Genomic DNA, 27,644 nt, shown 5'->3' on the forward strand with positions numbered 1-27,644 from the left:
CACTGCTACACTGCAACTTTTTTTTGTACTGACTGCTTTAGTATCAACCCTGGTGTGTGTTTGTGTGTCGCTCTCACATCACAGATCGGTGTGTGTGTGTGTGTGTGTGTGTGTGTGTGTGTGTGTGTGTGTGTGTGTGTGTGTGTGTGTGTGTGTGTGTGTGTGTGTGTGTGTGTGTGTGTGTGTGTGTGTGTGTGTGTGTGTGTGTGTGTGTGTGTGTGTGTGTGTGTGTGTGTGTGTGAGAGAGATTGTGATTTGTACAGCTGCATTGTCAGGGAGCCTCTCATCCGGGCGAGGGACGCAGATTGCTTTTGTGTTGCATTTCATTCAGCCAGAATGAAGTGGCAGCATCAACAGATAATGATTGCTGCAGACTCAAATGGCAGTGTGTGTAAGAAAGAAAGCAACCTGCAGAGTGAGGAGCGCTTCAGAATGACGCGATCGAGTGAAACACACACACATGTGTCTGACCTCTGCCTTGTGCCTTGTGCCTTACATGTTTGCAAGAGAGGAAGTGGTAGTCAGATCTCTTCTCCCGGCTTCAAATCACTCTCCCGCTCTGTGGAGGAAAACAGACACGGATGAAATGCTAAGATCAGAAGCGTGGCTGTGGAGTAGACGTCACCTCTCTTTTTCCCCTCTCTCAGTCTCCCTCTTCTCAGCCACTATCCGTCAACTGAAGCAGGAGAGTCTTTTAATGGCCAATTCATAATAAGTGCTCTATTACCATTTCTTGACGTCTGTCTGTCCTCTAGTGTATACATGTCTGAAATAAAGATGTCCTGTCTGTCTCCTGTCTCTCTGTTGTGTGTCCTCGCTGGCGTCCCTCGCTGGCGTCCCTCGCCGTCTCTGGTGTGGTTGATCAGCGCCGGTCTTTGTCTCCGCTGTGGACAGACAGACAGCCGAGCGGAGGAGGTTATTGGAGGTGCGCCTGCTTCTTGGTTTTGAGAGACGAGTCAGGGTTTGGGCTTTTGCTCAAGCCTCAAGAACAGGACGGCTAACTGTAACATCAGAGAAGCTTCCACGTGCCAACTGCATGGTCTTTCCCTCGGGAGGTTTCTGTGTGTGTGTGTGTGTGTTTCTTTCATCAAGCTTTATCTTAGCCCACCGCCGAGGGGAGGCTGGTTGCGGAGGAGATTAAGGGAGAGGGGGCCTGTGGGAAGGATCTGTGGGCCTCTAAACTGTGGGAGATTAAGAGCTGGAGAGGTGCAGCGGCTGAGGGCGGAGCTGCTCAAGCAGCCCTGGCTCCACATGAAGAAGAGAAAGAAGACATAAAAAGAAAGAAAGAAAGAAAGAAAGAAAGAAGGAAAGGAGAAGGAGTGGAGGAGGCGGCGGCGGCGGCATCGAGGCGGAGGCACGGCCTCCTCGCGTGATGCCAAACCGATAAAAGGGAGAGACGTCATCCAGGGGGGAGAGAGAGAAAGAGAAAGAGATGTGTCAGGGGGATGAATTCTAGCTCCATTTGTGTGGCCCAGCCAAGGAGGGGGGGTAATTATGTTCTGTATGGTTAGGCAGGGGTTGGATGTCCTGCCTGAACAGCAGATAGTTAGGGCTAAAGGGATATTGGAGGCAGTTGTCTAGATTCTGTCCTACTTCCTGAAACTCTAACAGACGAGTTAAAGGGCTGAAGAGGAAAAAATCAGCTCTTGGCTGCCACGCTTGGCTGCCAGGGTGGGAACGATTATGCAACATATGACCCATATTTACATTTGTGTGTGTGTGTGTGTGTGTGTGTGAAATCCAGTGAGCACTCCAGAGCTCTTCCACCATCTCTCTCTCTCTCTCTCTCCCCCTCCCTCCACCTCTCTCCCGCTACTTCTGTTTGTCCCAGCCCTCTCCACCTCTCCTGTGTTTGTGAGTTGTTCTCCTCTGGTCGTCCGGCCCCCCCTGCTGCGGGAGCCTCCGGTGTGGAGCCGTGTGTGTTTTTCTTGGGTAGATATTTATTTAGGTGCTCCATCCTGTGATTGAAGCCTGTGGCGGGAGGTGGGTGGGTGGTTGGGTGGTTGGGTGGGTGTCTGAGTGTCTGCTGAAGCCCTCTCCCTGGCAGACAGGCCTTTTAGTGCTAATCCAGGCACGGATGCCCAGGCTCCTCAGGACTCCTGCTGGGCAGAGTGGGGAAGGTAGGGCAGAGGGGGGAAGGTAGGGCAGGGGGGTGGGGGTTGTCTGTCACAGAGGGGCTTGTGAAATCAATGTGCATGAACAGGACAAAGCAGGACATGGGGGCATGGGCAGGATCAGGGACATGATCAGGGACATGGGGACATGGGGACATGATCAGGGAAATGGGGACATGGGCAGGATCAGGGACATGATCAGGATCATGGGCAGGATCAGGGACATGGGCAGGATCAGGGACATGATCAGGATCATGGGGACATGGGCAGGATCAGGGACATGGGGACATGGGCAGGATCAGGGACATGGGCAGGATCAGGGACATGATCAGGATCATGGGGACATGGGCAGGATCAGGGACATGATCAGGGACATGGGGACATGGGCAGGATCAGGGACATGGGCAGGATCAGGGACATGATCAGGATCAGTGACATGGGGACATGGGGACATGGGCAGGATCAGTGACATGGACATGGACATGGGTAGGATCAGAGACATGGACAAGGATATTCTGGTAGACACACAGGGATGGGGAAAGGACAGGCAGCTGGGCATTGATGGACAAAGACAAAGTGGACAAGATTCTCAACAGGAGCGGACATATCTATCTGGACATGCCCCAAAGAGACGGAGACGGCCAGGGACAGTAGGAAAGACATCACAGATAAAGAACACGCATAGACATGATGGGGACGGGAACAGAGATACAAACGGAGACGAGGAACTGGACATGGAGACGGGCAGATAAGGATAAGGACGAGGGCAGATACAGCCGCCTCGGGAGATGTGTGTGGAGACGGGGACACGTCGAAGTCTGTGTTTTTCCCCCCACGCCTGTCTCTCTCTTTCCCTGTCTCTCTCTCTCTCTATATATATCTCTCTCTCTCTCTCTCTATCTCTCTCTCCATGTCTCTTTCTCTGTGTGTCTCTCTCTCTCTCTTTCCCTCTCTCTCGCTCTCTTTCTCTCTGCCTCTCTCTCTTTCTCTCTGCCTCTCTCTCTTTCTCTCTCTCTCGCTCTCTTTCCCGGTCTCTATCTCTCTCTCTCTTTTCCTGTCTCTCTCTCTCTCTCTCTCTGTCTCCGTCTCTCTGCTGTTCCTCACATCAACCGTGGGGATGACTCACCACGTGTTCCCCTCCCAAGCCCCCCGATTCAAGGGAAAATGTATGATGTGTGAAAGTTTAATTACTCTCTGTCTGTCTCTCGCTGCCTCCGTTTCGCATCTTTTGATTTTAAGCCTTGTCAGAGTCGATGACTACCTTGGGGGGAAAATAAATGAACCCAGCCGTCGCTATTCTGGGGCACTGACTTTCTCTTGAAATATATCACGTTAGTTGGTTGGTTTTTTGTCCCCCGTCAGTGAATATCTCCATTGAGTCAAGTACAGAAATGTAACTGCACCCCTAGCCAAGGTCTGCTCATGCAGATGTGTTCATGATGACTACTCTGTTCTCATAACCACTCTTGTCTGAGCAAGGTGACTCCCCTCCCACTCTATCTCTTTCCCTTCCTCTCTCATTCACTTTCATTTTCTCTCTCTCTTTTCCTCTCTCTCTTTCCTTCTCTCGCTCTCTATCTCTATCACCAAGGCTCACTGATGCATGCCTCTCTTTAACCCCGGCTCTTTTCATTGGGCCGCCATTACGGCGAGCGATGGCCTCTATTTACCTGCAACGCCTCATCACCAGCTAATGAACAGATAGATTTAACTTTTATTTCCCCCCCGCCCTCTCCTAAGGAGAGAAGCATCTGCCCGCGTGCGTAAAGAACAGCCCCCTGGCTTCGCTAAAGCAGCGGCGCCATTAGGGTGTTGTTTTTTTTATTATTTAAAGAAAGCGAAAGTCTGTTCCGTGTGGCAGGCGGGCAGAAAAGTCTTTTTTCCCCTCGCTGACGGATGGGAGCAATCTAGGAGAGAAAAGCCGCTATCGGTACGATCTGCATGCACATTTCTTTTTCTTTTTTTGTGTCAGCGGCTGGCAGATATTTGCGCTTCCAGGCGCAGTAGATGGTGGAGAGAGATAGAGCCCATTCTTTCTGGGCTGAATGCATTTGGAAGAGTGCTGAGCAAACAGGATGGAATAGACTTTTTCACTGCAGCTCCTCGCTCTCCACTCTCTCCCTCCCTCTCCCTCTCTCTGTCCCTCGCTCTTTCCCTCTCCCATTCTCTCTCTCCGTCTCGATTCTCTCTCTCTCACACACACACACACACACATTTTTTTCCTCTCGCTCTTTATTTCTCTCTTTCTCGCTCCCTCCCTCTGTCACTGGGCTTTTATAAGTTGACGTGCTGATTGTGATTTGCTTCCGGGCTCAATCCCGCACCGCTCTGCTCTGCTCTGCTCTGCTCTGCTCTGCTCTTGGTGCCAAGTGGAAAGAGAGAGAGAGGGAGAAAGAAAGTGTTTTCATGGTAATATTTTTGGCCTGGCCCTCACTGCTGTCCTTAAGCTCTAATGTGGCCCTTCCACTTCTGCTGCTCCACAGAGTGAAAGAGACGGTGAGGGGGAGAGAGGGAGAGAGAGGGAGAGAGAGAGGGAGAGAGAGGGAGAGAGAGGGAGAGAGAGGGGAGTGGGGAAAGAGTACTTGAGAGAGAGGAAGGGTGAGACTGAGTGTGTCATCTTTTTCAGGAATATTACCTTGATATTCTGAGGGGAATGTGCTCTCCTCCAAACACCCCGCAGCTGTAGATTGATATTGACATCACCGGTCTCCTCTGCTTTTATCCTGGTGATGAAAGTGTGTGTCTGCAAGGAGCGGACGCTGTTTGTTTGTTGTGTGTTTCTGTATGTGCGATATTTTGTGTATGTGTCTGTGTGTGTCTAAGAGACTTTGGAGCCCTTTTTTCTCAGTCAGTGGATTACGGCGATGGCACTGATGATAACAACGATAATCTCGTGGTGTTTATCTGATGGCACAGAATCACATAAGGGAAAGACACTGACATCTGTAATCCAGGATGAGAAGTAAGGGAAGGAATAGTGAATATTAGATTTGTGATCTGAGGACAGTTATGGAAATGCTTTAAGAGTATCATTAGGTTTTTCTGGCAGTTCTTTTTGGAGTTAGTCCACATCAGATAGTGTTACCCTTTTCCTCCAGGCTGTTGATGAGGCCTCACCAAGATAACAGGCCATTTGGACCTTTTAGTGGCAGATATCTGGAACATTTGGCTAATGTCTGGCACAAGGGGCACCAACATGGTCCAAAACAGCCCTGTTCATGCCACTTTGATTATGGTATTTTGTTTGTTTTCTGGTGACAGGCTAGTTCTGCCAAGGCAGACTTCGGTGTTAGCCAGAACAAACTTGGCCATATGTATCACTGCTGGCCTGCATAGCATCCAATGGGTGCCTGGGCTGAGAGATGAAGTGTATTGTACAACCAAAGGAAAGTTTTTTGTGATCTGGGCTCCTTCCTTGAATTGGTATTCTTGTCCTGAGTTTGCCAGACTTTAGCTGTGGTCGGAAAGGTCAAGTGTGTGGGTGTGGGACTCTGATGCCCTTATTGCCTCTAAACCTCCGGGTTGCACCAGAGTCAAGTGATTTAACTCCCTAGCGCACTGGATATGAGAGCTTCAGCAGAATATTCGGGTTGTTGCGTTGATATCTGAGGGCCAACACAGAGCCTTGAAATCTCATCAGTGCTTAAATGTCTCCAGCTCCATGACTGAATTTGGGTTTCGGAAAAGCCAATTTCAGGTCAGAGTTTCCCGTTTCGTGTGGAATTAGTGAGGCAGCTTTTGATAAATCCCGGCGCTGTCAACCGTGTACGGCCGTCTCTGCTCTCATGACTTAGCCCCGTGCATAACCACCTTAGCACAAGCCAAGACCAAAGTCTTAAGATGTGGGTGCCCTGACGATTGACAGGTTTGTGCTCTATCGGCTCATTAGCGGCTCTTTGTGTGGAAGAGGTGGCTTGGATGTGTGAGATGGCACCTCTGCTCGGCCATTTTAAGTGGATAATTGAGCGTGTGCATGTGTGGGAGAGTGGCCGTTAGTAATTGACTGTGTGCTGGCGTGTCAGTGACGGCTTTTTAATTGAAAATGAGTTATGGAACACAACAGCCAGCGACACCAGCAGCCAGCGTGGTAATTGAAATATTAGCGGGTGAGCTGTTGTGTGTTTATGGGAAATAACCTTCTGTTAATTGACCAATATATTGCCATGCATGAGCTTGTGTGTCTATGCTGACTGTGTTATTTTGGCTGATTGTGCATTGTTTGCCAATGGAAAGATAATCCACAAGCATGCTGGGTCATCATGAGGGAACTGTGTCGCACAATGCCTGGATTAAGCCATCTGTGATAGTGGTGGAGAGAGACTTCGTTATGTTTGTGTGTGTGAGGTAATTCAGAGGAGGTTGACAGACAGACAGACAGACAGTCAGTCAGTATTAGGTGGTGCTGCAGGGGCGGTGTCTCCTTGTGTTATCTCTCATTAAGAGGGTAAGATAAGGAGGGAGCGAGCGAGCGAGTTGGAACAGGAGAAGGTGTGAGGTGGAGAGTTAGAGAGACAGAGTTTTGAGAAAGAAAAGTGGGAGGAAAGAATAGGGATGGGAATCGAGAACCGGTTCCAGTTGAGAATCGATTACAAATTGTAATTCGATCAATCGGAATGGTCTGCCACGGAGGTTATCGATTCCTTTTATTGATCCGGGCATGTTTTTCTGACAGTTGCGCATTGCAAAAATTCATGTGTCATGATGCTGAGCTCTCCGTCCTACGTCAAACTCTGCTCCCATCCCTGACTGACTAAGATGGCGATGGCGGGTGCTCAGTGTCTCACCAGATTTGGCGTCATATGGTGTTTATTTACTTAACTCTATGGTGTTTATTTACTTAACTATCTCATGATTCACTCAGATCTTAGATACAACAGACAGACACCACTAGTAATCATTGCTGCACAAACATCGTTCCGGTTCATCCTTTCGATTCCAACAAGTTACCTCCGAAGCTGAGAAGGACACCGAGACCAAACAAAGTGTCTGGTGCGGGCGTCGGGACCGTAAACAAAGACCGGGCAAGCGCGGAGGTCCTCAAGATAGGCTAACAACTGGCCAGCACTACCTAGCATCTTCCTTGCCAATGTGCAGTCTCTGGCGAACAAGCTGGACGTACTAAAGATCTGGACCCCTCACACAGAGACTGTAGTGTCATGCTCTTGGTCAGTCTCTACTCCCATCCCTGTATCAGCTGACCCTGCTCTCTGGTGGTGGCAGAGGAGAGACACACTGCCCCTGTTGGCAGATCTACAAAATGATTGTAACATGTTCAATGGTTACTAGGCAGATAGTCTACACTGTGTTCAGACTCCCGATATAATAAAACCACTGAAACCTGTGTAGGCCTACTTTTTTTCCACAGAAAATTGATCAGGAATCATTAAGGGAATCGATAATCCCTTAAATCTTATCACTTACCATCCCTAGCGAGGAACGGATTGAGAGAGGCAGCAAGGGACTTAAGAGAAAGTGAGTTTAAGAGAGAGACTGACACTGTGAGCGATTAAAGAGGAGCGATGGATGAAGAGAGAGATGGAGTGAGACAGAGGGAGAGCGAGAGGGTGTGAGAGAGAGAGAGCGGTGAAGACTGCAGTGTGTCATCTGTTTGCTCTGTACTCAAAACGCTCCACAATCTGATTCAGCACTGGGATGTGGGGATAGTATCCCTGTGTGTGTGTGTGTGTGTGTGTGTGTGTGTGTGTGTGTGTGTCTCTCTCTCTCCGCTGATGCGCTTTGTCATCCCAACAAAGAGTGCGAGTGGGGCAGGACACACTGTTGGTACAGGACACGCTGAGCTCCATTGTCTCCGCACTCCGGCTCTAATAAGCAGGGCGTCAGGGAGCCGTCACCGGACACAAGGGCGCACACACACACACACACACACACACACACACACACACACACACACACACACACACACACACACACACACACAGACACACACAGAACAGAACAGAAGTGCACAGGCCAACAGACAAGGGAGAGGGAGAGCAGGAGCAGGAGTGTGTCTCTCTGGACTGATCTCTCAGGGCTGGCTGGGTAATGTGCTGGGTTATTGGAGGGAGTGGGCTCTGTCTCTCTCGCTCTGCCTCCACTCAGGAGACGAGAGGGAGAGGGAGAGGGAGAGAGATAGGGATGATAGGAGGGAGAGAGAGGGAGAGAGAAAGAGAGAGAGAAAGAGAGAGAGAGGGAGAGAGAGAGGGGGAGAGAGACCGAGACGAAAAGTGAGCAACCTCAGTGGTGAATTATTAATGCTACAGGATAATCACGCGCGGCGCTAACTCAAACAGCTCTGCCATTACACACGCCCGCTGTGCACACAACCTCATACAGACACACACACTCACACTGGCACTTTGTTACACACAGTTATGTACACCCACACATACACTCACATATAGTAACACACACACACACACACACACACACACACACACACACACATTCTCCTCGCTTTCTTTTCCCTGTTGTAGATTGATGCTTAGTGCAGCATCGCCTCCCCCTCACACATGATGTAAAACAGTAATTATAGCTGATATAATGTCCCATTTCCCTGGATTTTCCTCGGCCCTCTATTGAAATATATAGGGGGGGATACCGAATGGCCGTTGAAATGGCTGGCGCGTTTATTAGCCGTGGAGCATCCTGAAGAGTGATGGGGCGTGGGGCGTCGAAGGCCCGCTGTTACCACGGCAGCACAGTGGAGCAGGGGACAGATGGGAGAGCTATAGGGAGGGCATCATACTTCCTGAGGAAAGACCTGGAGAGAGAGAGAGAGAGAGAGCAGGGGAGAGCAGGAAAGAGAGAGAGAGAGAGAGAGAGAGAGAGAGAAAGAGAGCGAGAGAGCAGGGGAGAGGAGAAATGCGAGGGAGAGAGATGGAGAACAAGAGTGAGAGTGAGGGAATGAGAGAGCGCAATATAGATGGATAATGAAGAAGCATGAGCGAGAAAACAAGAGCAAATGTGAGGAAAAGATTCAGTGAGAGGGCTGGAGAGGGAGGGAGGGAAAGAGAGATAGTGTTTGACTGAGAGGGGAGGCTGGCGGGTCCTCCTCTCGTTCATATGACCCCATGTTTGTGTGTTCGGGCGGTTCATATCGGCGTGCTTTATGTGCCTTATGGCGCAGGCAGATGCCTCCGCCTGCCCTGCAGGAGCCAGCTTAATCTCGGCAAGCCTCGGGTCGTGTTGCCATGGAGAACAACACAAATTACCCACACAGCTCCAGTCAGGCCGCCCCTGATGGCGAAGGACTCAGCTCCCTACATATGCCATTGAGCCACAGTACAGGATTAGAAGCTTGTATTGACGCCTTAAGGGAAATGAAAGTCTGTGTGTGTGTGTGTGTGTGTGTGTGTGTGTGTGTGTGAGAGAGAGATAGAGAGAGAGAGAGAGAGAGAGAGCGAGAGAAAGGGAAAGAGTGTGTGTGTGTGTGTGAGCGAGCGCGAGCAATAGTGTGTGTGTATGTGTGTGTTTTGCTATCCCTCCATAAGATATTGGACACCAATGAACCATGAATTTACGTTAAAGACATGCGAATATTTCTATATTCTATATTATTTAACACCCCGTACTGATCATGCAGCAACATTTATTCTTCTGCCCCGAGCCCTGCAAACAGTTTATCACTGGAGACTGAAGAGAGATGGGAGGAAAAAAAGAGAAGGAGAGTGAGAGAGAGAGAAAATGAAGGGCAGGGAGAGGAGTCAGGGACTCTTATCTCTTCAATCCCAGGGGAGACGGATTCCACGGGGTTTGTGTTTGTGTGGCGTGCGCGCGACACGTCCTCTTCCCTCCCGCTTCACTGTGAAATCGGTTTTGTTCCGAGCTCTTTGACATCCTGTTATGAGTCACCCCCACCACCACCGCCACCACCACCATAAGCCATCCCCTCATCACGTTGGCGACTTCATCAGATGTCTTTCTTTTTCTCTTCTTTTTCTCAATCTTTTTTCCATGCACATCACATCAAAGCGTGCCATTTCTCCTTCTTTCCCTCTCGCACAACACAAACACAACACAAACATTGGCACATACAGACACACACACACACACAGAGAAAGAAAGAAAGAAAATAAGTTCTGTATAACACAGCATTACAGGCGTCTAATGGCCTGGTTTTAGCTGGTGTGTCATCGTCTGACTGTCAATTCCTGTGGTCCGCAGGCAAGCAGAGGTAGCAGCAGTAGCAGCAGCAGCAGCAGCAGCAGCATCGCGCTGCTTGTGTGTCCTGAGATTACTGCGGTCATTTAGAGAGACGTGCTGTGCCATCCTTTATCCCTCTCTCTGTCCCCCCCCCCCCCAAATTCTGTCTTTTTTCTGCTGGAGCCAAGATAAAGTTCCAGTTTCTGTTGTGCCAGGGCTTAGTTGGTTGAATCCATATCGGGGAGAGAAAAGGAGAAAGTGTTTGGGTGTGTTACTTTGCATGAATTTCCATGCGTGGATACGCGTTTATGTGTGCCTATTGCAAGCTTGTGTGTGTGTGTGTGTGTGTGTGTGTGTCTTAGCCCTGCCTGCATGCATTGTTGTGCACATGTGGGTGTGTACCACAGCACAACACAGGGGGGGCTTTCCCACTCTGACATGAGCTGAGGGGCTTTAAATGCAAAGTGTGGAAGTGCTGCAGTGCTGAGGGGGAGAGTGTGAGCATTTGTGTGTGTGTGAGGGGCGGGGTGGGATGTGTGTGCAAGAGACAGAGAGTGTGTGTGTGTGTGTGAGTGGGGCTGACTGGTCGATTCTGGCTCTTCAGAGTTGGGGCTTTATTCAGATGGATGAGCAGTCTTAAGCCCGGCCTCGCGCTGACAGGCGCATGTCACTCAAGGAGCTAAAAATAGGACTTTGCTCAGCCTTTTCAAATTTCACGATCTGCTGAAAATGAAGTTCTGGGTAAGTCTGGAGAGCATTATTATTTCTGGAGGGGGTGGGGGGTCAGAGTTGGAGTGTGTGTGTGGGGTCATCTGTAATGGAAATAGTGTTATATTGTGGTAAATGATGTCGAACTATTGTTGTGTTTATTGCTCTATTTTGATTTGAAGTGGAATGAGTAAGTGTGAGAAAATTGCCTGTGAAATTGTCTTGATCTTGATTTATTTGCTGGGGTGGAGAGGGGATGTGGGCAGTGTTAGGGCTGATGACTTTGGCTTTTATGGAGAATTAAAAAGCTTTTTCTACATCTCTCTCTCTCTCTCACTCACTCACACACACACAGTGCAATCAGTAGGGGTGATGAGGGTTTTTGTATTGCCAGTACAGCTCAAAAATCCATGGAATTGTTTTTTTTTTCTTTTTTTTAAATTCTGCTGAAGCCTATCGTGGCACCCGTATCTGCTCTGTGTTGTAACTCAGGGTAACGGCCAACAAGGATGTTTGAACTTCCTGAGGAAACTACCCACATTGGAAAGTGGATATGGGGCCGTTTTCCCCTTTCCCCTTTCTCTCTCTCTCTGCAGTACAGTACTCTTCATGGCCATGAGAGAAAGTGTGTGTGTCAGAGAGTGTGCAAGAGAAGGAAGGGGGGAAGGAGTTTGAGAGAGAGAGAGAGAGAGAGAGAGAGAGAGAGAGAGAGAGAGAGAGAGAGAGAGAGAGAGAGAGAGAGAGAGAGAGAGAGAGAGAGAGAGAGAGAGAGAGAGAGAGAGAGAGAGAAGAGAGAGAGAGAGAGAGAGAGAGAGAGAGAGAGAGAGAGAGAGAGAGAGAGAGAGAGAGAGAGAGAGAGAAGCAGCAAGCAGTTTCTCTGAGCCAATCCCTCAGCATAGGCAGAGAGCCCTGCTCTCAGCGCCCCTACAGATGAGAGGAGCAGAGAAAGGAGAGAGAGAGAGGCGTAGAGGAGCTGGCAGAAGTGAGGGCAGGACTCCGAAAGAAAGTCTGCATAGAAAGGGGGGAAAAGAGAGAGGAAGGGAGTGAAAGAGCATGAAACTGAAGGAGGAGAGGAGAGGAGAGAAGAGGAAAGGCGGCTAGGCTAAGTGACTGACTTCAGTGTCACGCTGCTGTCTGGCGAGAGGGAGGTGAGTGTGTTTGAACGCTTGTTGGAGCGGAACCGAATGTGCAGTGTGCCTCTTTGCCTCCGAGAGGGAGTGCTTTGGGAGTGTGTGTGTGTGTGTGTGTGTGTGTGGGAGGCAGGGAGGCAAGGAGAGAAAGTGAGAATGAAAATATGCATGTGTAATAGGGGAAGAATGTGAGATGCATGAGAAAGGAAGAATTACGTGTGTGTGTGTGTGTGCGCGCATGCTGTACTGTGCTGCGCTGCAGTGCTGAGAGTCTGACACACATATGCACACACACGCACACACACACAGAGTGCCTGAAGTCCCAACCTGGCTCTTGTTGGGTAATTAGAGTAGTCAGATGCAGATTCCTGTGCGAGCCCCAGTGGAACCGAGGAAGCAAGGTTAAACTCTGCTGCTACCACTGCCCTCCATCCCGTAGAAAGTCAATTCTGCTCGATGTGTGTGTGTGTGTGTGTGTGACTGATATCATTTGACTGGTGCTGGGTATGTGTGTGAATGTGTGGTGTTTTATGTTTTTTTAAAGTGTCCCTGAGGAACGAGGACACAGTGGCGTGTGTTGTCTCGGTTTGGACGTGTGGTGTCTTGCGTTCAGATTGATGACGCAAGGGACTCTGCTCAGCCTTCTGTCACTCGAGGCCTTTCCTCTCCACTCACTGCTTCTCCTCCTCCTCCCTTTTCCTCCTGCTCTTCATCAACCCATCATCATCATCATCATCATCACCTTCTCAGCCCTACTCCCTGTGCTCTGATCCAAACTGCTGTCTAGAAACGGCTCTCTAGGGGCCTCTGCACACTGCTCAGTGCTCTCGACAGGCTGCACACTGCACTCTAAAGGCTTCTGATGGTACATATGGCCTGCACACTTGGGCTGTTATGGGTTTCTGTGGTTGCTTTTGGGAAAGCGTTTGGTTTTGGGGGTAGTCTGGTTATCCGGTGTCTGCATTGTGAAGTTAGAAACACACGATATAGGTTTCCTCATCTTGCTTGTATAGCGTAGCGTATGTGGTGTGGTTTGTGTGTACATCATTACTGAAGCCTCCATCTTTGTGTGTTCATATTTCCTTGACGTGACTGATGGGCGTTTGTGTTTTTGTGTGTTTACTTGACTTATGAGCGTTTATGTTCACAGGAGCTCCAGTTTGAGCGGCTGACCAGAGAGCTGGAGGTGGAGCGGCAGATTGTGGCCAATCAGCTGGAACGATGCAGACTGGGGGCTGAGTCACCGGGTGCTGCTAGCGGCAGGTAAACACACACACACACACACACACACACACACACACACACACCGTGCATGTATGGAGACACACACACACACATTTTTACATGCACATGAAGTTATGGGTACACACACACGGACACAAATTCATTGACTTACCGATGTACACATTTTCTCTCCCACACACACACACAATTGCAGGCACACTCTTGCACTGCCCTCACCACCCCACGCAGATTCCCCTCCAGAAACACAATAGACCCACTATCACAGGCCTGCACATACATTCCCTTTGTCACGCAAAAGGACGTGCTAGGAGGCGTTTCTGTGTGCTGTTGTTCCATGGCTCCCCGCTGAGTATACCTTGACTGTGGAGCCTGCTGTGCTCTTTATGCATGCATGTTACTCCCTCTTCCTCTCTCTCACACATCCACACACACACACACACACACACACAAACACACACACAGACAGAGAAGGGTGGGCAGCTTGACTACAGTTCCATGTGGTGCAGGAGAAGATGTCCTTATCTATAGCGGCTCACTGTAATCGCTATATGTCCCTGCACCTCAGTGGTTTGCTTTTCAGCTGCAGTGTTTTTTTTTCTCCATCCGATTGAATTTGCAGATAAAGCTGCCAAGTGAAACACCAAAAGCAATACTGACTTCTGTGACATGATTATAACATGCTCAGCACGGTAACGCATGGCTCTGGGGGTGGGGTATGTGCGTTGAGGAAACTGGAAATGTACACACGTTAAAGGTGCAGCCCTCAATTCTGGCGAAAGGTTGTTTTTATTTGAGCTCAACAACGAATCAAATTGCACCCTTCCCTTCCATGCCCCTGAAGCAGTGTGTTGATTGGCTGGAATGGCGTAAGGCTCGGTCCGAGCCACTTTGTCTCCCATTCACAGAGCCAGGACTGTGTAGAGACGCCTGAGTGTTTTTCTTTTGAGCGCACACACATAATGGACACCTAGAACACTGAGGAGAATTTAGTTGAATTTTTCCAAAAAATATTTGGATTATAATCGAGGACTGCACCTATAAATGGCAGCCATGGCTGGGGGTACTGGGTTGTTGAGTTTTCAGACCTGAACAACACTGTAGGTACCTTTTGTGTATGTGTGTGTGTTAGGGTGTGTGTGTGGGTTACGGTGTGTGTGTGTGCCTGTGGTGGTCTCCTATAGCACTTTCCCACACATGATTCTGGAAGCCTCACTCATGAATCTGTCACATTAATGCTTCATTAATTCATATCAGGCAGCATTATATTCCACTCAATTAGCCACTCCCCTGCTGCAGGCACAGCTCCTCTGTGTTTGTGTGTGTCAAGAGAGAGAGTGTGTGTGTCTGTGTGTGTGTCTGTGCTTGAGCAGACATTTGTGTTGCATAGCCGTCATCAATCCCTGCAGCACTAACTGTTTTCGCCAACATTCAGTCACACTACTGCGGTGACATAACCAGACTGACAGGGCTGGCGCTGTATAAAGCACCATATCATAAGTGTGTTATAACCGGTGTGTGTGTGTGTGTGTGTGTGTTTGTGTGTGTGTGTTATATTTCTGCAGCTGTGTCTGTGGTAGTGCTGGTCAGGTCCTCTGAGACAACTAAAACCCAGGTAAACTCCTGGGTTCTGATAAAAAAAGCACAGTCACATTTCAGCACAGTCAAACAGTATAAATCCTTCAAAGACATGGGCATCCTTGCCTGCCACATATCTTTTGATGTTGTCCCTGCAGTGATTGGAGGGTGTTGACAGTTGACACCTACAGTGACTGTTGAAAGTTAACAGGAGATGCTAACATCTCTTTCAGCTGTTGCTGTTGGCAGTTTGCTTGGCACGCTAGCATTAGCGTCTCTCACCTGTTTGAGCCTGTACTCCACAAAACATGCCTCAGGTCACGTGTGTGGCTCGGCCCCTGTTACTGAAACATGCATGTTTAGTGAGCGGGAATGAGCTGGTGTGTGTTAGTTGAGTTTGTTTAGGAGTGTGTGTGTGTGTGTGTGTGTGTGTTGTGAGAGAGAAAGAGCGCAGCGGGAGATGCTAATGGGTCGAGGCCGGCTGGGAGTCGGCAGCGTAATGGAGCCGCTGCGATGGGAGCTATTAATACCGCCGTGTTAGACACTCACGTTTAGCCTCTGTAGCTCTGCCAGCTAGCGACGAGCCTCCACTCCGGCCTGTACCCTGGAATTCCACACACGTGCCTCACATGCTGCATAATACATGCAGACCTAATGAGCTCTGCGCTCAACTTTTTATAAAGATCATGTCAGGGCTGTAGAATAATAAAGTAAGAAAGAAGTGTGTGTTTTTTTTCCTTCACTACCATTGTGTCGTGCTGCGGTTGGAGGCCAATATCCGATCTGACACACACACACACACACTCATAGACACACATAATAGTGCTGTATGAAATGGGGTGCTGGTAAGTGAGCCACTAAATGAAAAGCTGCCTTTTACTGGTCAGCCTTCGGGGAGCCGTTGAGTGGCGGGCCTGAAATTAGCAGCAGTAGAAGCCACTCAGCGGGGTCGTTAGCTCGCGCCTGTAGATCAGGTGGCCCAGCGGGGGCTCTCAAAGAGTGGGGGTGTGGGGGGGGCATTACACGTCCCGCTTGGAGTGTCCATTACCAGAGCCTCTTTACACCGGAATGCCAAAGAGTACCCTCGCTGCGGCCTCGCCTTCCAATCCCATGAGACCGAGCTCTTGATGGCCCCGGTCGGTCAGGCGGCGTAGCCAGGCCGTCTCCACTGCACATGACCAATGGTGACCCCTTCCCTGTAAACCCGGGGGGTCAGTGGCAATCCACTCTGCCAGGAGTTTTTAAAGTAATGACCACATGCCTAGCGCGGCGATGTTATGCGGATTGGAGGTCAGGTGGGTGGTGGTTCAGCGTGAGGAGATCAGTCGTGTTATTATTATTATTACATCTTATTATATCTTCACGGTCCATCTGCTCTGCGGCGGGTTGTGATTACGGTTGCTGCTGGCCCCTCCGAGCGTCAGGGTCAGGCTGCAAGCAAGCCCTGGCCTCTGGGTGACCCTAGCGCCGGGTAAGCAGCTTTGAGTGGACATGCAGCCCTCAGCACAGGACAAGGGGCTAGTAGCTAACACAGCACACATCTGTGTCTTTTGTGTGTGTTTCTGTGTGTGTGAGAGAGAGTTTTTCAGTGTGTGTGTGTGTGTGATTCTGTGTGGAAAAGTGCTTAGCGAGGGGCTCTGTCCTCCCTCAGGCTGGCTGTCTGCTGCAGGAGAGGCATTGGCAGCTCACCGGAGAAATCGATAGTCCACCCGCTTGCCCCCCCCACCCCACCCCACCCCACCCCACCCTACCCCACCCTTCTCCCTCTTCTCCACCCTTCTCCCTCTTCTCCACCCTTCCTCGCCTCACTTCTAAAGACAACAGGCATCTCGTGCGTTAGCACCCTCTGAGGGCCCTGGGTCGATAAAGGGAGCAGATAGTGAGATAGTGAGATAGCGATCCCGGCTACATTTGTGTTTGAATGGGGGGGGGGCACGGGGCTGTAGATTAGCCTGATCCCAGTCCTGGCACCAAACGACACTAACAGGCCCATCCGCCACACAATGGAGCCCATAGAAGACTTAAGTGCTCTGATGGGGCTCATTATATTTCCACTGGACCCCCCCCACCCCCTTTTTCCTTTCCTCTTGTGTCTCCTGACACCTGGGTTTTGTTCAGGCTGAATGCTTAAACACCAACACTGCAGAATGGGGCCCTCACCCCCCCCCCCCCCCCCCCCCCCACCCCTCTTGTTCTGTCTTTCATGCTCTTGCTGTCTCGCTCACCCCCACACACTTTACCACCTGAAGTGCGGGCTCAGTGATTTACTGGAAGGGTGCAGATTTACATGTGTTAGCGAGAGTGTGGTGCATGGGTGAATTCTGTGTGTGTGTGTGTGTGTGTGTCGTAATGTTATGTGCATGAATAAGGTGTTTTTTATTTTTACAGCATATTTTTACAGCATATGCTTGGATTTCTAATCCTTAATGGCATAGTCAAATATTTGCTGCTGTGTGGAGGTGGGGTTTACGTGGGTCTGTGTGCGTATGTGTTTGCGTGTGCGTGTGTGTGTTGGTTTGTAACTTTGTGATTAACTGCACTGTTTTTTTTTATCCAGTGCATAATTCTTTTTTTGTCCATAATTGTGTGTTTACTCATGTTCATAATAGGCTACTTTGTGGCTCTGTCAGCATATCCCTCTCTCACACACACACACCTCTGTCTCACACACACACACACCTCTGTCTCACATACACACACACACACACAAACTCTTTTTCTCTCCTCCCACACACACCTTTTGGAATTCCCACAGATGTAGACATCATAAGCTCTCTGTCTGGCGTTGGATCAGTGGAGTACACCTTGTATCCCCCCCCTCCCCACTCCAGGTTGATGGGCAACACCAGGTGCCCAGGCCATTTATGACCCCACCCCCACCCCTCTCTCCAAGAGTGTGTACAGAAAGTTAGCTGGGGAGAAGGGGTCTGCTGTCCACAGCTTTGAATGTTTATGGCCCCTTGTAGATCAGACGCTTTGTGGAGTTTGCCGTAATTATTGTTGTGAGGACGAGCTTCTCAATGGCTTCTAAAAGGTCAGCAGGCTTTTAAGGTTGAAGTGTTAATGCAATGGTTCGTAATGGTTTCCATTGGTTACCTTTCTTTCTGGTAATGCACGCAGGTTGTGCTTGGTTGCTGTTGGAGATGGTTTAGTCAGAGCTGGGCGAGCTGTGGCGTGTGTTTTGTGTGTGTGGTTCGCCCTGCTCATTTTCTTCAAAGCTTCACCCTTGTACTAATCCCTGCAGCCTGTGCCTGGGTTAACTCTGTAAGTCTGGCTGTTTTATGGCCTCTGTTTCTAAGGGAAGATAAAGGCAGAAATACACATGCAGCCACACACACACACACACACACACACACACACACACACACACACACACACACACACACACGCAGCCACACACACACACACACACAGAGAGTCATCATAAAAAGCCCCTCAGTCCTGTCCTGTCTCAGCACTTTCCTAACCCCTACACCCACCATCCCTCCCCCTCTTCCTCCTCCCTCTTCCTGTGACATCATTCATCCACTGATCTCCCCATCCATCTCCACCTCACGCTATCCCATCCCCCCCCCCCTTTGCAGACCTGAGTGGCCATGTTGGTCCACTAGATTCACTCCCACTATTAGCTTCATTCCAGCGGTCCGCAGCTCCATCTCTGATGTATGCCTGCCGCTGTCACCATTACTTCCCTGCGAGCGCTGTGGTATACGACTTATTATTTGGGCTTCATTGGCATTTTTCTTTCGCTCTTTTTTTATTACGGACCCCAGATCAATAGGTTTTCTATTTACTTTGGGAGTAGTTTTCAATCAGGATGGAGATGGCTGTCTTGTTTTTTTGCTTCTCTACCAACTGTATGTTTCTGCTATGAGTTATTTATGGGGATTGGAGTGGTAGAAGACAATTAGAAGAGGTTTTTACACATTCCTATTCTGTCCCTTTCTCTTCAGTTTGTTTACTTTCTCTAGCTTTGTCAAACACTCCCTCATGCTCCCCCACTCTCCTGCTCTCTCTCTCTCTCTCTCTCTCTCTCTTTGAAAGCCCCCTGTCTAATTGGTTCAGGTAGGTGAAGGGCAGTGACCCATCTGGTATCCCAGCCAGTGGTTCTGCTCCAAGAGAATGATTTCCCTCTCATCATGAGCACTCTCTGCTCTCTCTCTCGCTCTCTCTCACGTCCACACTTTCTCTCTGTCTCTCTCAAACACACACTTATTGCTGTTCAGAGCCCTTTGTTTGTGACCGAATGTGGAGATAGGAATGTCAAGTACTGATAGGCTGTCTGCACGATGTGAGCCTTGTATTAAAGAGTTGAATGGCAGCTGATTATATGGAGCATTGTGTGTGCTGGATGGCTATACTGAGGTGAACCTGTCTTTATTTCTCTCTCTCTCTCCCTCCCCCTCTTTCTGCCTCTCCTTCACAGCTCCTCTGAGAAGTCCCTACCCTGGCGATCAGCAGGTGAGATCGGCAACTCTGCTCTCTTCTGTTCTGCCTGACGCTTGTGCTAATTACACTCAAGTACTATTATGCCCAAATTACACACAGCAAGCTCAGTTTGAATGCCATCTTCTTAGACAATGAATTGGTTTAGTTCTATATTTATGCATTTGCTATATTATTTGCTTAATCCTCTGGTCATATCTGTCTGGTTGTATCAGATAATGAGACTTAATCTGCATTTTGAAATATTGAATAACCGTCCTGATGGAATTGCTGTTATTTAACTAATGTGAATAGGCCACAGTGAAGTATAGCCATACTGTATACATAAATAAAATGAATGCATACTTCAGTGCATCCACTGTAATAATCCTCTGAGTCAAATGTAGTGTACAGCCAAAGACGAATGCATACATATTATGGCCTGTATCTCTCCCGTGGGTAATACACTACACACGCACGTGCAGGGCTGCAGTCATATGCTTAAAAGACCTAGGGAAATATGTGATTGAAATGAATCATGAGCCAATTTTCATTTCAAATGCATTTCACGGCCGATTAACTGAATGACTGAGCATAATTAATGCTTTATGTTCTCATCAATCTTTCTGGCATGAACAAAAAAGCCCGAAAGTGCAAGACGTGTTTCTAATTGATAACAAATCCCATCGGATCACTTGGTAGTCTATATAAGTATTTAAATGTACATATACTGTAAGGTGATCCTTACAAAAAACTTTTACTTAAAAACTCAATAACTTGGTGTCCAGCATGGACCTTTTCATGCATGTTTGTGATGTTATGTGGCCTGAGATTATGAACACTGCATGGGCCTGAGATGGAGAACGGTCCCCATTAATGCCCTAGCCAGACAGAATGTAGTGCTAGTTCTTCTCTGGAGCTCTCCATGACAGTACCGAGTTCCTCAAAGTCGCCCTGAAATTTGCCAGTTGAGGGAGACATCTGTGCCCAGGAGAGTGATGAAGGCGGGTCTGTCTCACCCCTTGTTAATGCCCTCCGAGGCTCTTGTCGCCCAGCCTGCGAGTTTCGCCCGCAAGCGCCAGAGTGAAGTAGCACTTAACCTCCAGAAAAGACAGTACCACCGCAATTAAAGGGCAGTGGCGAGACGATGTGACCACAACGCTCATCCATCCCCACATCTCTTAATTTGTCTGGCACTACCGTGAGAAATGGATATAAAGACTGGCCAAGAAAAGAGGTGGTTTTTTTTTTTATGGTGGATGACCGATCGTCCTCCATTAAGGTGGCTCTTTGGGCTGTGGGAATGACTCTTCATACACCCTGAGGAGAGTTCAATGAAAAAAAATCTCCCATTATGAACCTATATTAAGTGTTGTCTGTGAGATAAATGCACCCGCAAACCCCCCAGCTGTACTCCTGGACTAACAACAGCTTTTCGGAGGGCAGTTTGTCATCGTTTTCCAGTAACCATCGCTGATCAATAATTTAGCCCATCGGCGTGCATTTTTCATGATGTTTGCCTTGCCATGGAAATCGTTGAACGAGTTGAGCCTTAAAAAAAGTGCCTGTAGCTCACATTATCCAACAGGCACGTGCACAGATATACCCTAGGTGGTGCTCATTCACCTTCCCTTGTGTTTTTTTTTTATTCATTATTATTACTGAATTCATTATCACTATTTTTAATGATGCTCGTGGCATCATTTTGAATTAAGAGCGTGCTGTAATTATGTACCAACAACTGCATTTGAGTTTGACACCGCACAAGCTCCTTCGCCTTCGGCTTCTTTAAACAGAGCAACCGCAGTTAAACACGCAAACCCAAGCGTATCCCTGACTCTATTGCCATCATTGGTGACAGCTAGCTAACGACATTTCGATGTAGCCTGCAGCCTAACTTAAGCAATAGCCCACCTTTTAGCACCTTTTCGTTCCTAAGCCTGGTTTCCCGAAGCCTTCTTCATTCATACATTATATATGAAGCTGTACCCTAACCTTAGGTGTTTCCAAAAACGTCCTTAGCTAAGTATACATATAGTCTGCAGCCGTCCTATTTTGGATTTTTTTTATTTTTTTTGACTTGCATCGTATTTTTTTTTTTCTCTTTTAATAATTATCTCAAACTTGCGTGAATGTCAAAAATCGATGCCATGAACGTGAATTAAGGCTCCTAAGGTATAGGCCTGTGAGACGATATGGTAACCGCGTAGGAAACTAAACAAGTTTTAGTTAAAGTTTAATTTAGTATAAGGTATAGCCTACCTGTCATGTCTTCATAAAACGCTAAAGAGACACCATTATCGGGAAACCCAGCCCTATGCAATCACATTTGGATATCAGAAATGTTAGCCTATTTATCACCCCTTTGTGGAGCACTGATGGAACTGTAGCCATGAGCTGATGTCTGTGTCGTGCTATGACATGTAAAGGATATGTTCAGCTTGATCTACACCTTCATTTATAGTTTCAGGGATATTTTGAAAGGTGTATTAGGTGTATTTATTTTAATAATGGTCGGTCAGAGGGGTGCCCTATTTTAAGCTTGAGCACCTGCCCCCAAAAATGTCTGTGGATGGCCCTGATATGCAATGATTTCTTGTCAGGCACAGTAATAGCAAAAGCAGAATTTAATGCTTGGCCTGGGCAGAAACTACGGCCGATCGCTACAGCTGCAGGCAGTGAAAAGATCCTTGATGACAACATGAGAGGGTGGTGGAAAAAACAGCAGACAAAACACCTTGGCTTGCTAACACACTTCCAAGTGAGAGCGCTAGCCGTTAGGCTGTCAAAACCCCTGGGCTTTCGTGTCAACAGATAATTCTGTGCAAACAGGCCAGCCCCCAAAACACCCCTCTCTCCTCCCCTCCCCTCTCCTTTCCTCCTCACCCACTGTAGAGCTCACACTCATCTATATGCAAGCAGGCCAGGGCCAGGGATGTCAAAGAGGAGAGAGCTCAGGGAAGGGATGAAAGCTCAGGCATCTGTGCTCAGCAACTGCTGCCCTTGGAGACACGATAGAGACGTTGTCGCCTGATGCTGGTCCTAGCCTGCACTGACTGTTACCCAGCCAGCAGCTTGAGCTTACCTCCTCACCCCTACGGTGGCCCATAGCAGTATTATTTGACATTTGTCTAAAATAGCAGTGCTGTGGATTAAAGTACAACCAACAAAAAGGGCTCAGCACAAACAGGCTCCTCTGACCTGCTAATCTGTATGTAAAGCAGCTTTCCTGTCTTTCTGAAGTGTTTACCCCTGGTGGCACCCGTGCTCCAGTGTTAAAGCTGACGCCTGTGCTCTCCCGTCCTCTCTCTCCTCTGTGTCAGATGCTTCCACGTCTGGTGATGGCAAGTCGCGGTTGACGGACAGCTCGCAGTCGCCCTCCTTCCGGATCCGCAGCGAAGGGGAGCAGCTTTCGCTCTACTCCCCGGAGCAGACCTCTCTCCATGAACGTGAGGGTCTGTCTGTACTGCCCACTTTTAGAGCCACACACACCAGAGCAGGAGTCCAGTTCTCAGAGGGTCACTCTGGGTTTATGCAGCCAAGAGTCCTTGTGCCTTTTACAGGGGGGGTGGGGGGACTGGGATGTGGAATGTTGGACTGGGTTGACAGAATTCGCTGAGCCTGTGCTAATTTCAGTTGGGTTCTTGCATAGGAGTGCTGGAGTTGACTCTTCTGACTTAAACTGGGTTGTCGAAGAAGGATTAAGGTTACAAGTTTTTGGGTGATGTGGTTAGTAGGTAACATTTTGTTTGTTGATAGTTAGTTAAAGATAGATAGTTGCATAAGGTAAGGTTGGCACAGTAACATTTGGGACATGGGACACATGTTTTTGGTTTTCAGCTTGGTGACAGGACGGTGTTATAGATCGGTCCGGGATGGTGCTCAGGGTTATTGAAGCAGTACAGTAGTAGCTGTGGTAACCTTTCCAGCTCATCCTGCTCCTCCTCTGGTCCACAGGGAACTCGCGCAGCTCCACGCAGATGAACTCATACTCGGACAGCGGCTACCAGGATGCCAGCAGCTACTACAGCAGCCAGAACCTGGGCAAGTCGGAGCTGAGGCTGCAGCACTCGTACCCGGGCACCGCCGGTAGCTCCACGCTCATGAGGAATGCACGCGCCGAAGGACAGACGTCCGTGCAGGTACCCACAGGATTTGCTTTTAAAAACAAATGAAAATAAAAGAGAGGAAAGTGGAGTTTGCATGACGTGACAAGATTCGGCGAGGGTCTAATCAACTTTTCTCTTCTGAGAATCGTTATTGAAAGAGGGGGAGATCAAAGGGGCTAGACCATGAAGGACTGAACGTAATCAAACAATCTCGGCTCTGAAGTCCCGCAGACAAGGCTCTGCCTGTGAGAGTATGGGTGTCTCTTGATGTGTCGGGTTTCAGTGAGTTTTGGGGTGGGGTGGGGGGAGGGTTACAGAGTGGGCCTGGACACTGGGAGCTTTGTGTGTGATTTTTCTTAGGGTCATAGTCTGGTTTCACTGTCGGCTTAGTGAAGCGGAAACACACATCTTGTATTTAACTGATTTACAGACTGATTTCATCTGTGCCTGTCTTTGAGTCTGATCTTTAAATAGGGTCGGCTCCTCTTCATCATCCTCCTCCTCCTCCTCTTCTCCCTCCAGACGCAGGGAGCAGCGGCTCCAGGCCGGGCCATGCGGCGGGTCAGCTCGGTCCCCTCCCGCACCCAGTCTCCGGCCTACGCCAGCGGGGGCAGCAGCGGCGTCTCGCCCTCCCGCGGCTCCCTCCGAGCCTCAATGGGAGCCGGGGGCGGAGGCAGCTCGTACGGCTCCCCCATCGTGACCGAGCCCCGGCCGCTGCCCAGCATTTTCTCCAGCACCACCCTGCCCGCGGCTGGCCGCGCCGGATCCCCTTACTCCATCCAGCGCACCGGCTCCCCGGCCACCCTCCGCCGCGTGGGCTCCAACAACTCGCGCACGGGCTCGCTGGGGGGTGCCGCCGCCGCCAGCCGCACCACCTCCCCCTACCAGGCGCTGGGGGCTGAGAGCCAGCAGGGGGCAGTCCCGGGCATGGGGGGGTCCCCCGCCCGCCTCTCGGGCATGACTGCCATGCCGCAGCAGCACTACAACACCGCTACCGGCCTGCCCCCGCGCTCCGTGCTGCACGACCCGAGCGACCCGTACGCTGCCACGCAGCCCTACGACATCTATGAGCGAATGGTGGCCCGGCCCGACAGCCTCTCAGGTCAGAACCCTGTGTGTGTGTGTGTGTGTGTGTGTGTGTGTGTGTGTGTGTGTATGCGTTTCATGCTCTTTATACTTCATGTTTGTACAAGTGTGTGTATGTTCATCACAGTGTATTTTGCACAGTATGTCGTCTTTGAGTCAGCAACGGCATATGTGTGTGGAGAAAAACTTTCAGTCCGACTCCTGAGTTAGTGTGGTGGGTGAGTGTGTGCATGTGGTGGTGCTCTCCTCAGATTACCCCATAGCTCCACGGGGCTGGAGATAATGACTAGCTGCCATCTTCACTTAGTGCCGCCGCTCACAGATCTGCCACTCCGTTTTGCGTAATGCACAGAGACTTCCCAGCAGGGCCCCATCGACAGACACAACTGCTCTCTCAGGCAGACACGCATCTGCTCCGGTGACTCTCGTCCTAATTTGGGCTCACCCCCCCCCCACCCCCCACTCTCCATCCTTGCCCTCTGCCTAATATAAGGACTTCATGGGTCATTTTTTCCATTGGCATGCTGTGCAAAGTGACTCAAGGCACAGAGTCGAAAAAAAAGGGAGGGACCGAGCTAGAGCGACTGTCCCAGTGGCGTAGGGCATAGTCAGCGTGATGCAATCGACCGCAGTGTGCTGACGTCTCCCCGGGTCTATTATTTTCCAGCGCTTGACGTAGCGGAGCACTGGGGATTAATGATAGGCTTTGCATCGCGAGGATATCGGGGCCCGGAGAAAATGAGAAAATAAGTTTGCTGAAAGAGTTGACTGAGGGAGTTGAGCGTCTAATTTGTACATGTTAAAAATGTGGGGCCGTCGTCATGAACTGTGTCCTAACGCAACACAAATCAAGCTGATAGCTGCCGCAGTGGAGGTTTATGTGAATTAGCTGACAGTTGCCTGTTAAAGGTAATTGTTATTAAGGAATGAATCAGATATATTAAAATGACAGCAGCAGAGCAGAGTGGAATGATATAGAGCATAGAATTGTCTTTTGAGTGACGGCTCCGTCTCGTAATATACGTGTCATCGTCGACAGAGAGATGGATGGATGGATGTGTTGTCGTCTCGCAGTATGGATGTTGTCTGCGGGGGCTGCGGCCCTGACTTTTCAAAGCCCATAAAGATGGCTTCTCTGACAAGATGACAAGCCAAAGAAATTGTCATTGTCATGTACTCAATTCGTCACCCGACCCCCCCCAAACGCACTGAAGATTTATACCTGCGGCCAGTGACCCCTCAGAGAGATGTGCTTCTTCACCACTCTGCAATATTCCATCACTTTTTCCGGTCTCTTTCCCATTCATCTAAAAAATTATATGTGAATGTTCAATATCCCATGCCTCGATTATTATTAGCCATTCGAAATAGGAAAAATGACAGCCGTGGTCATCCAAGGTTAATTGGTAGAATGAGGTGCAGTTTCAATTAGTCGAGTGTCCCTTATGTTGAAAGTCTAGACACATTTTGCATCACTGAATGAATTTTCCCACGTCTTCCACTTTGTTTCACTGACAGGAAGTTTTGTGTGGGGGAGGGGGGGGGGGGTGCACCTAATGAAGGCCAGGAAGAGAGGTGGCCCCCGCTCATGAGCATGTCAGTGTTGGGCTTCCTGCTAGCAGAGAGAGGGGGAATGATTTAGTGGAAATGTATCCCCAGACTAAGAGTAATGGGTCAGACCTGATGTGCCTGTACTCGTCTCCTCACTCCTGCAGTTAATACGCCCCCCCCCCCTCCATCTTTCACTCTCTCACACATAATCTCTACCTCTCTTTCTCCCATCCTCTCTTCCTTCCCCTCTTTCTTGTTCTTCCTCCCTCATTCTCTCTCAATCTCTCTCTCTCTCCTTCTCACCCTCCCTCTCTCTCTGTCTCCTTGTCATGTCCGTCACTGATAAAAACAGACTCTATCTGTTGCAGGTGGAACATGAATATGACTGGCACTCTGCCATCAAGAAAAGAAGGATTAGAGGATGCCTGTAACTACTCTGCTTTTTTTATATCAAAGCTCAGGTGCCTCAGAGTTTGTCATTGAAAGGACGCTGGGCTGTAGCTGAGCAGGCGTTATTTAAGCCTATGCGCTCTTTCGGTTCATGTGAAAGACCCTGAGAAGTTCTGGCGTGTTCTAATAAAACATGGACTGCTATTAGAGTATTGCAAGTGGTGTTCTGGAAGTCCCTGTGCATTGCTCCATAAAAATGGCAATTAATTGCTGCAATTGATTGTGTGTGTGTGTGTGTGTGTGTGTGTGTGTGTGTGTGTGTGTGTGTGTGTGTGTGTGTGTGTGTGTGTGTGTTTTCCTTTCTGCTCTTAATCTTTCGCTGCTGACGGAAATCTGCAGACACTCTGGAGGATGACCTTCAAGGTGAACATGGCCACTGATAATGTGTCTCTGTAATGTGCTTGCTCTGTGTGCCTGCCTGTTGATTTAGTCATGGTTTGATTGTTTCATTCCATCGTCCTCCTCCTCCGATAAGAGCCCTGAGCCATTGGCATTGGAGATCACTTCAGTGTGTGTGTGTGTGTGTGTGTGTGTGTGTGTCAGTCGGTGTGTGTGAGAGAGCGTGCTCATCAGTGAAGTAAACACAGCATCCCTCTGTAAAAGTCACTTTGCTTTTACGTAAATCCATCCGCTGTGTCTCAAGTGGTTTTAACATTCACAATCATCAGATCACGTGCTGTTCACTCATCCAGACCCTGTCCATCCTTCTCTCCATCCTCGTCTGGTTTTCAGCTCCTTTTGTGTCTGGAGAATGTCCAAGCATGTCTTGACTTTGCATGAAAACTGCCTGCCATCAAAGTGAAATTCGCCTCTGTTTTTTTCAGTGCAAAGGCAAACCAAATGAAAGAAAAACATAAACGGCTCCTCTGCTAAGACAATTGTGATGTGCGGATGCGTCTCGCGGGCCGGGAACATCTGGCAGTCGTCCTCCACGCAATGGGGAGAGTGTATTCTTCTCCATCTCTCCGACTCGCTCCCCTCCCTCTCCTGCCTCTTAACTGCTTTCAATGCAGCTGTCCAAAAACCAATTTCAGCATTCTTCTCTGCCCAACCAGCTGCCTTGTGGGTAATGAGTGTCTGGCACGGTCTTCCTCCTCCTCGTCCTC

At 49.3% G+C, this 27,644-nt stretch overlaps 1 protein-coding gene across 12 annotated transcripts in view; it reads left to right on the forward strand.

Annotated features, from left to right (window-relative positions):
- LOC105908032 (plakophilin-4) overlaps positions 1-27,644 on the forward strand; it is a 90,042-nt gene that overhangs the window by 33,188 nt on the left and 29,210 nt on the right. For 10 of the 12 annotated variants that reach the window (XM_031558121.2, XM_031558118.2, XM_031558120.2 and 7 more), the window contains 5 exons: positions 13,248-13,360; positions 19,344-19,378; positions 22,666-22,797; positions 23,300-23,484; positions 23,974-24,553. In XM_031558121.2, coding sequence (XP_031413981.1) covers positions 13,248-13,360; positions 19,344-19,378; positions 22,666-22,797; positions 23,300-23,484; positions 23,974-24,553 — 1,045 coding nt within the window. Of the gene's footprint in view, positions 1-10,820; positions 11,001-13,247; positions 13,361-19,343; positions 19,379-22,665; positions 22,798-23,299; positions 23,485-23,973; positions 24,554-27,644 lie in introns of those variants that run through there. The other 2 variants (XM_031558152.2, XM_031558122.2) reach the window with 2 other exon arrangements.

The sequence above is a fragment of the Clupea harengus genome, chromosome 2 (genome assembly GCF_900700415.2).
Source record: "Clupea harengus chromosome 2, Ch_v2.0.2, whole genome shotgun sequence".
Classification (NCBI taxonomy): domain Eukaryota; kingdom Metazoa; phylum Chordata; class Actinopteri; order Clupeiformes; family Clupeidae; genus Clupea; species Clupea harengus.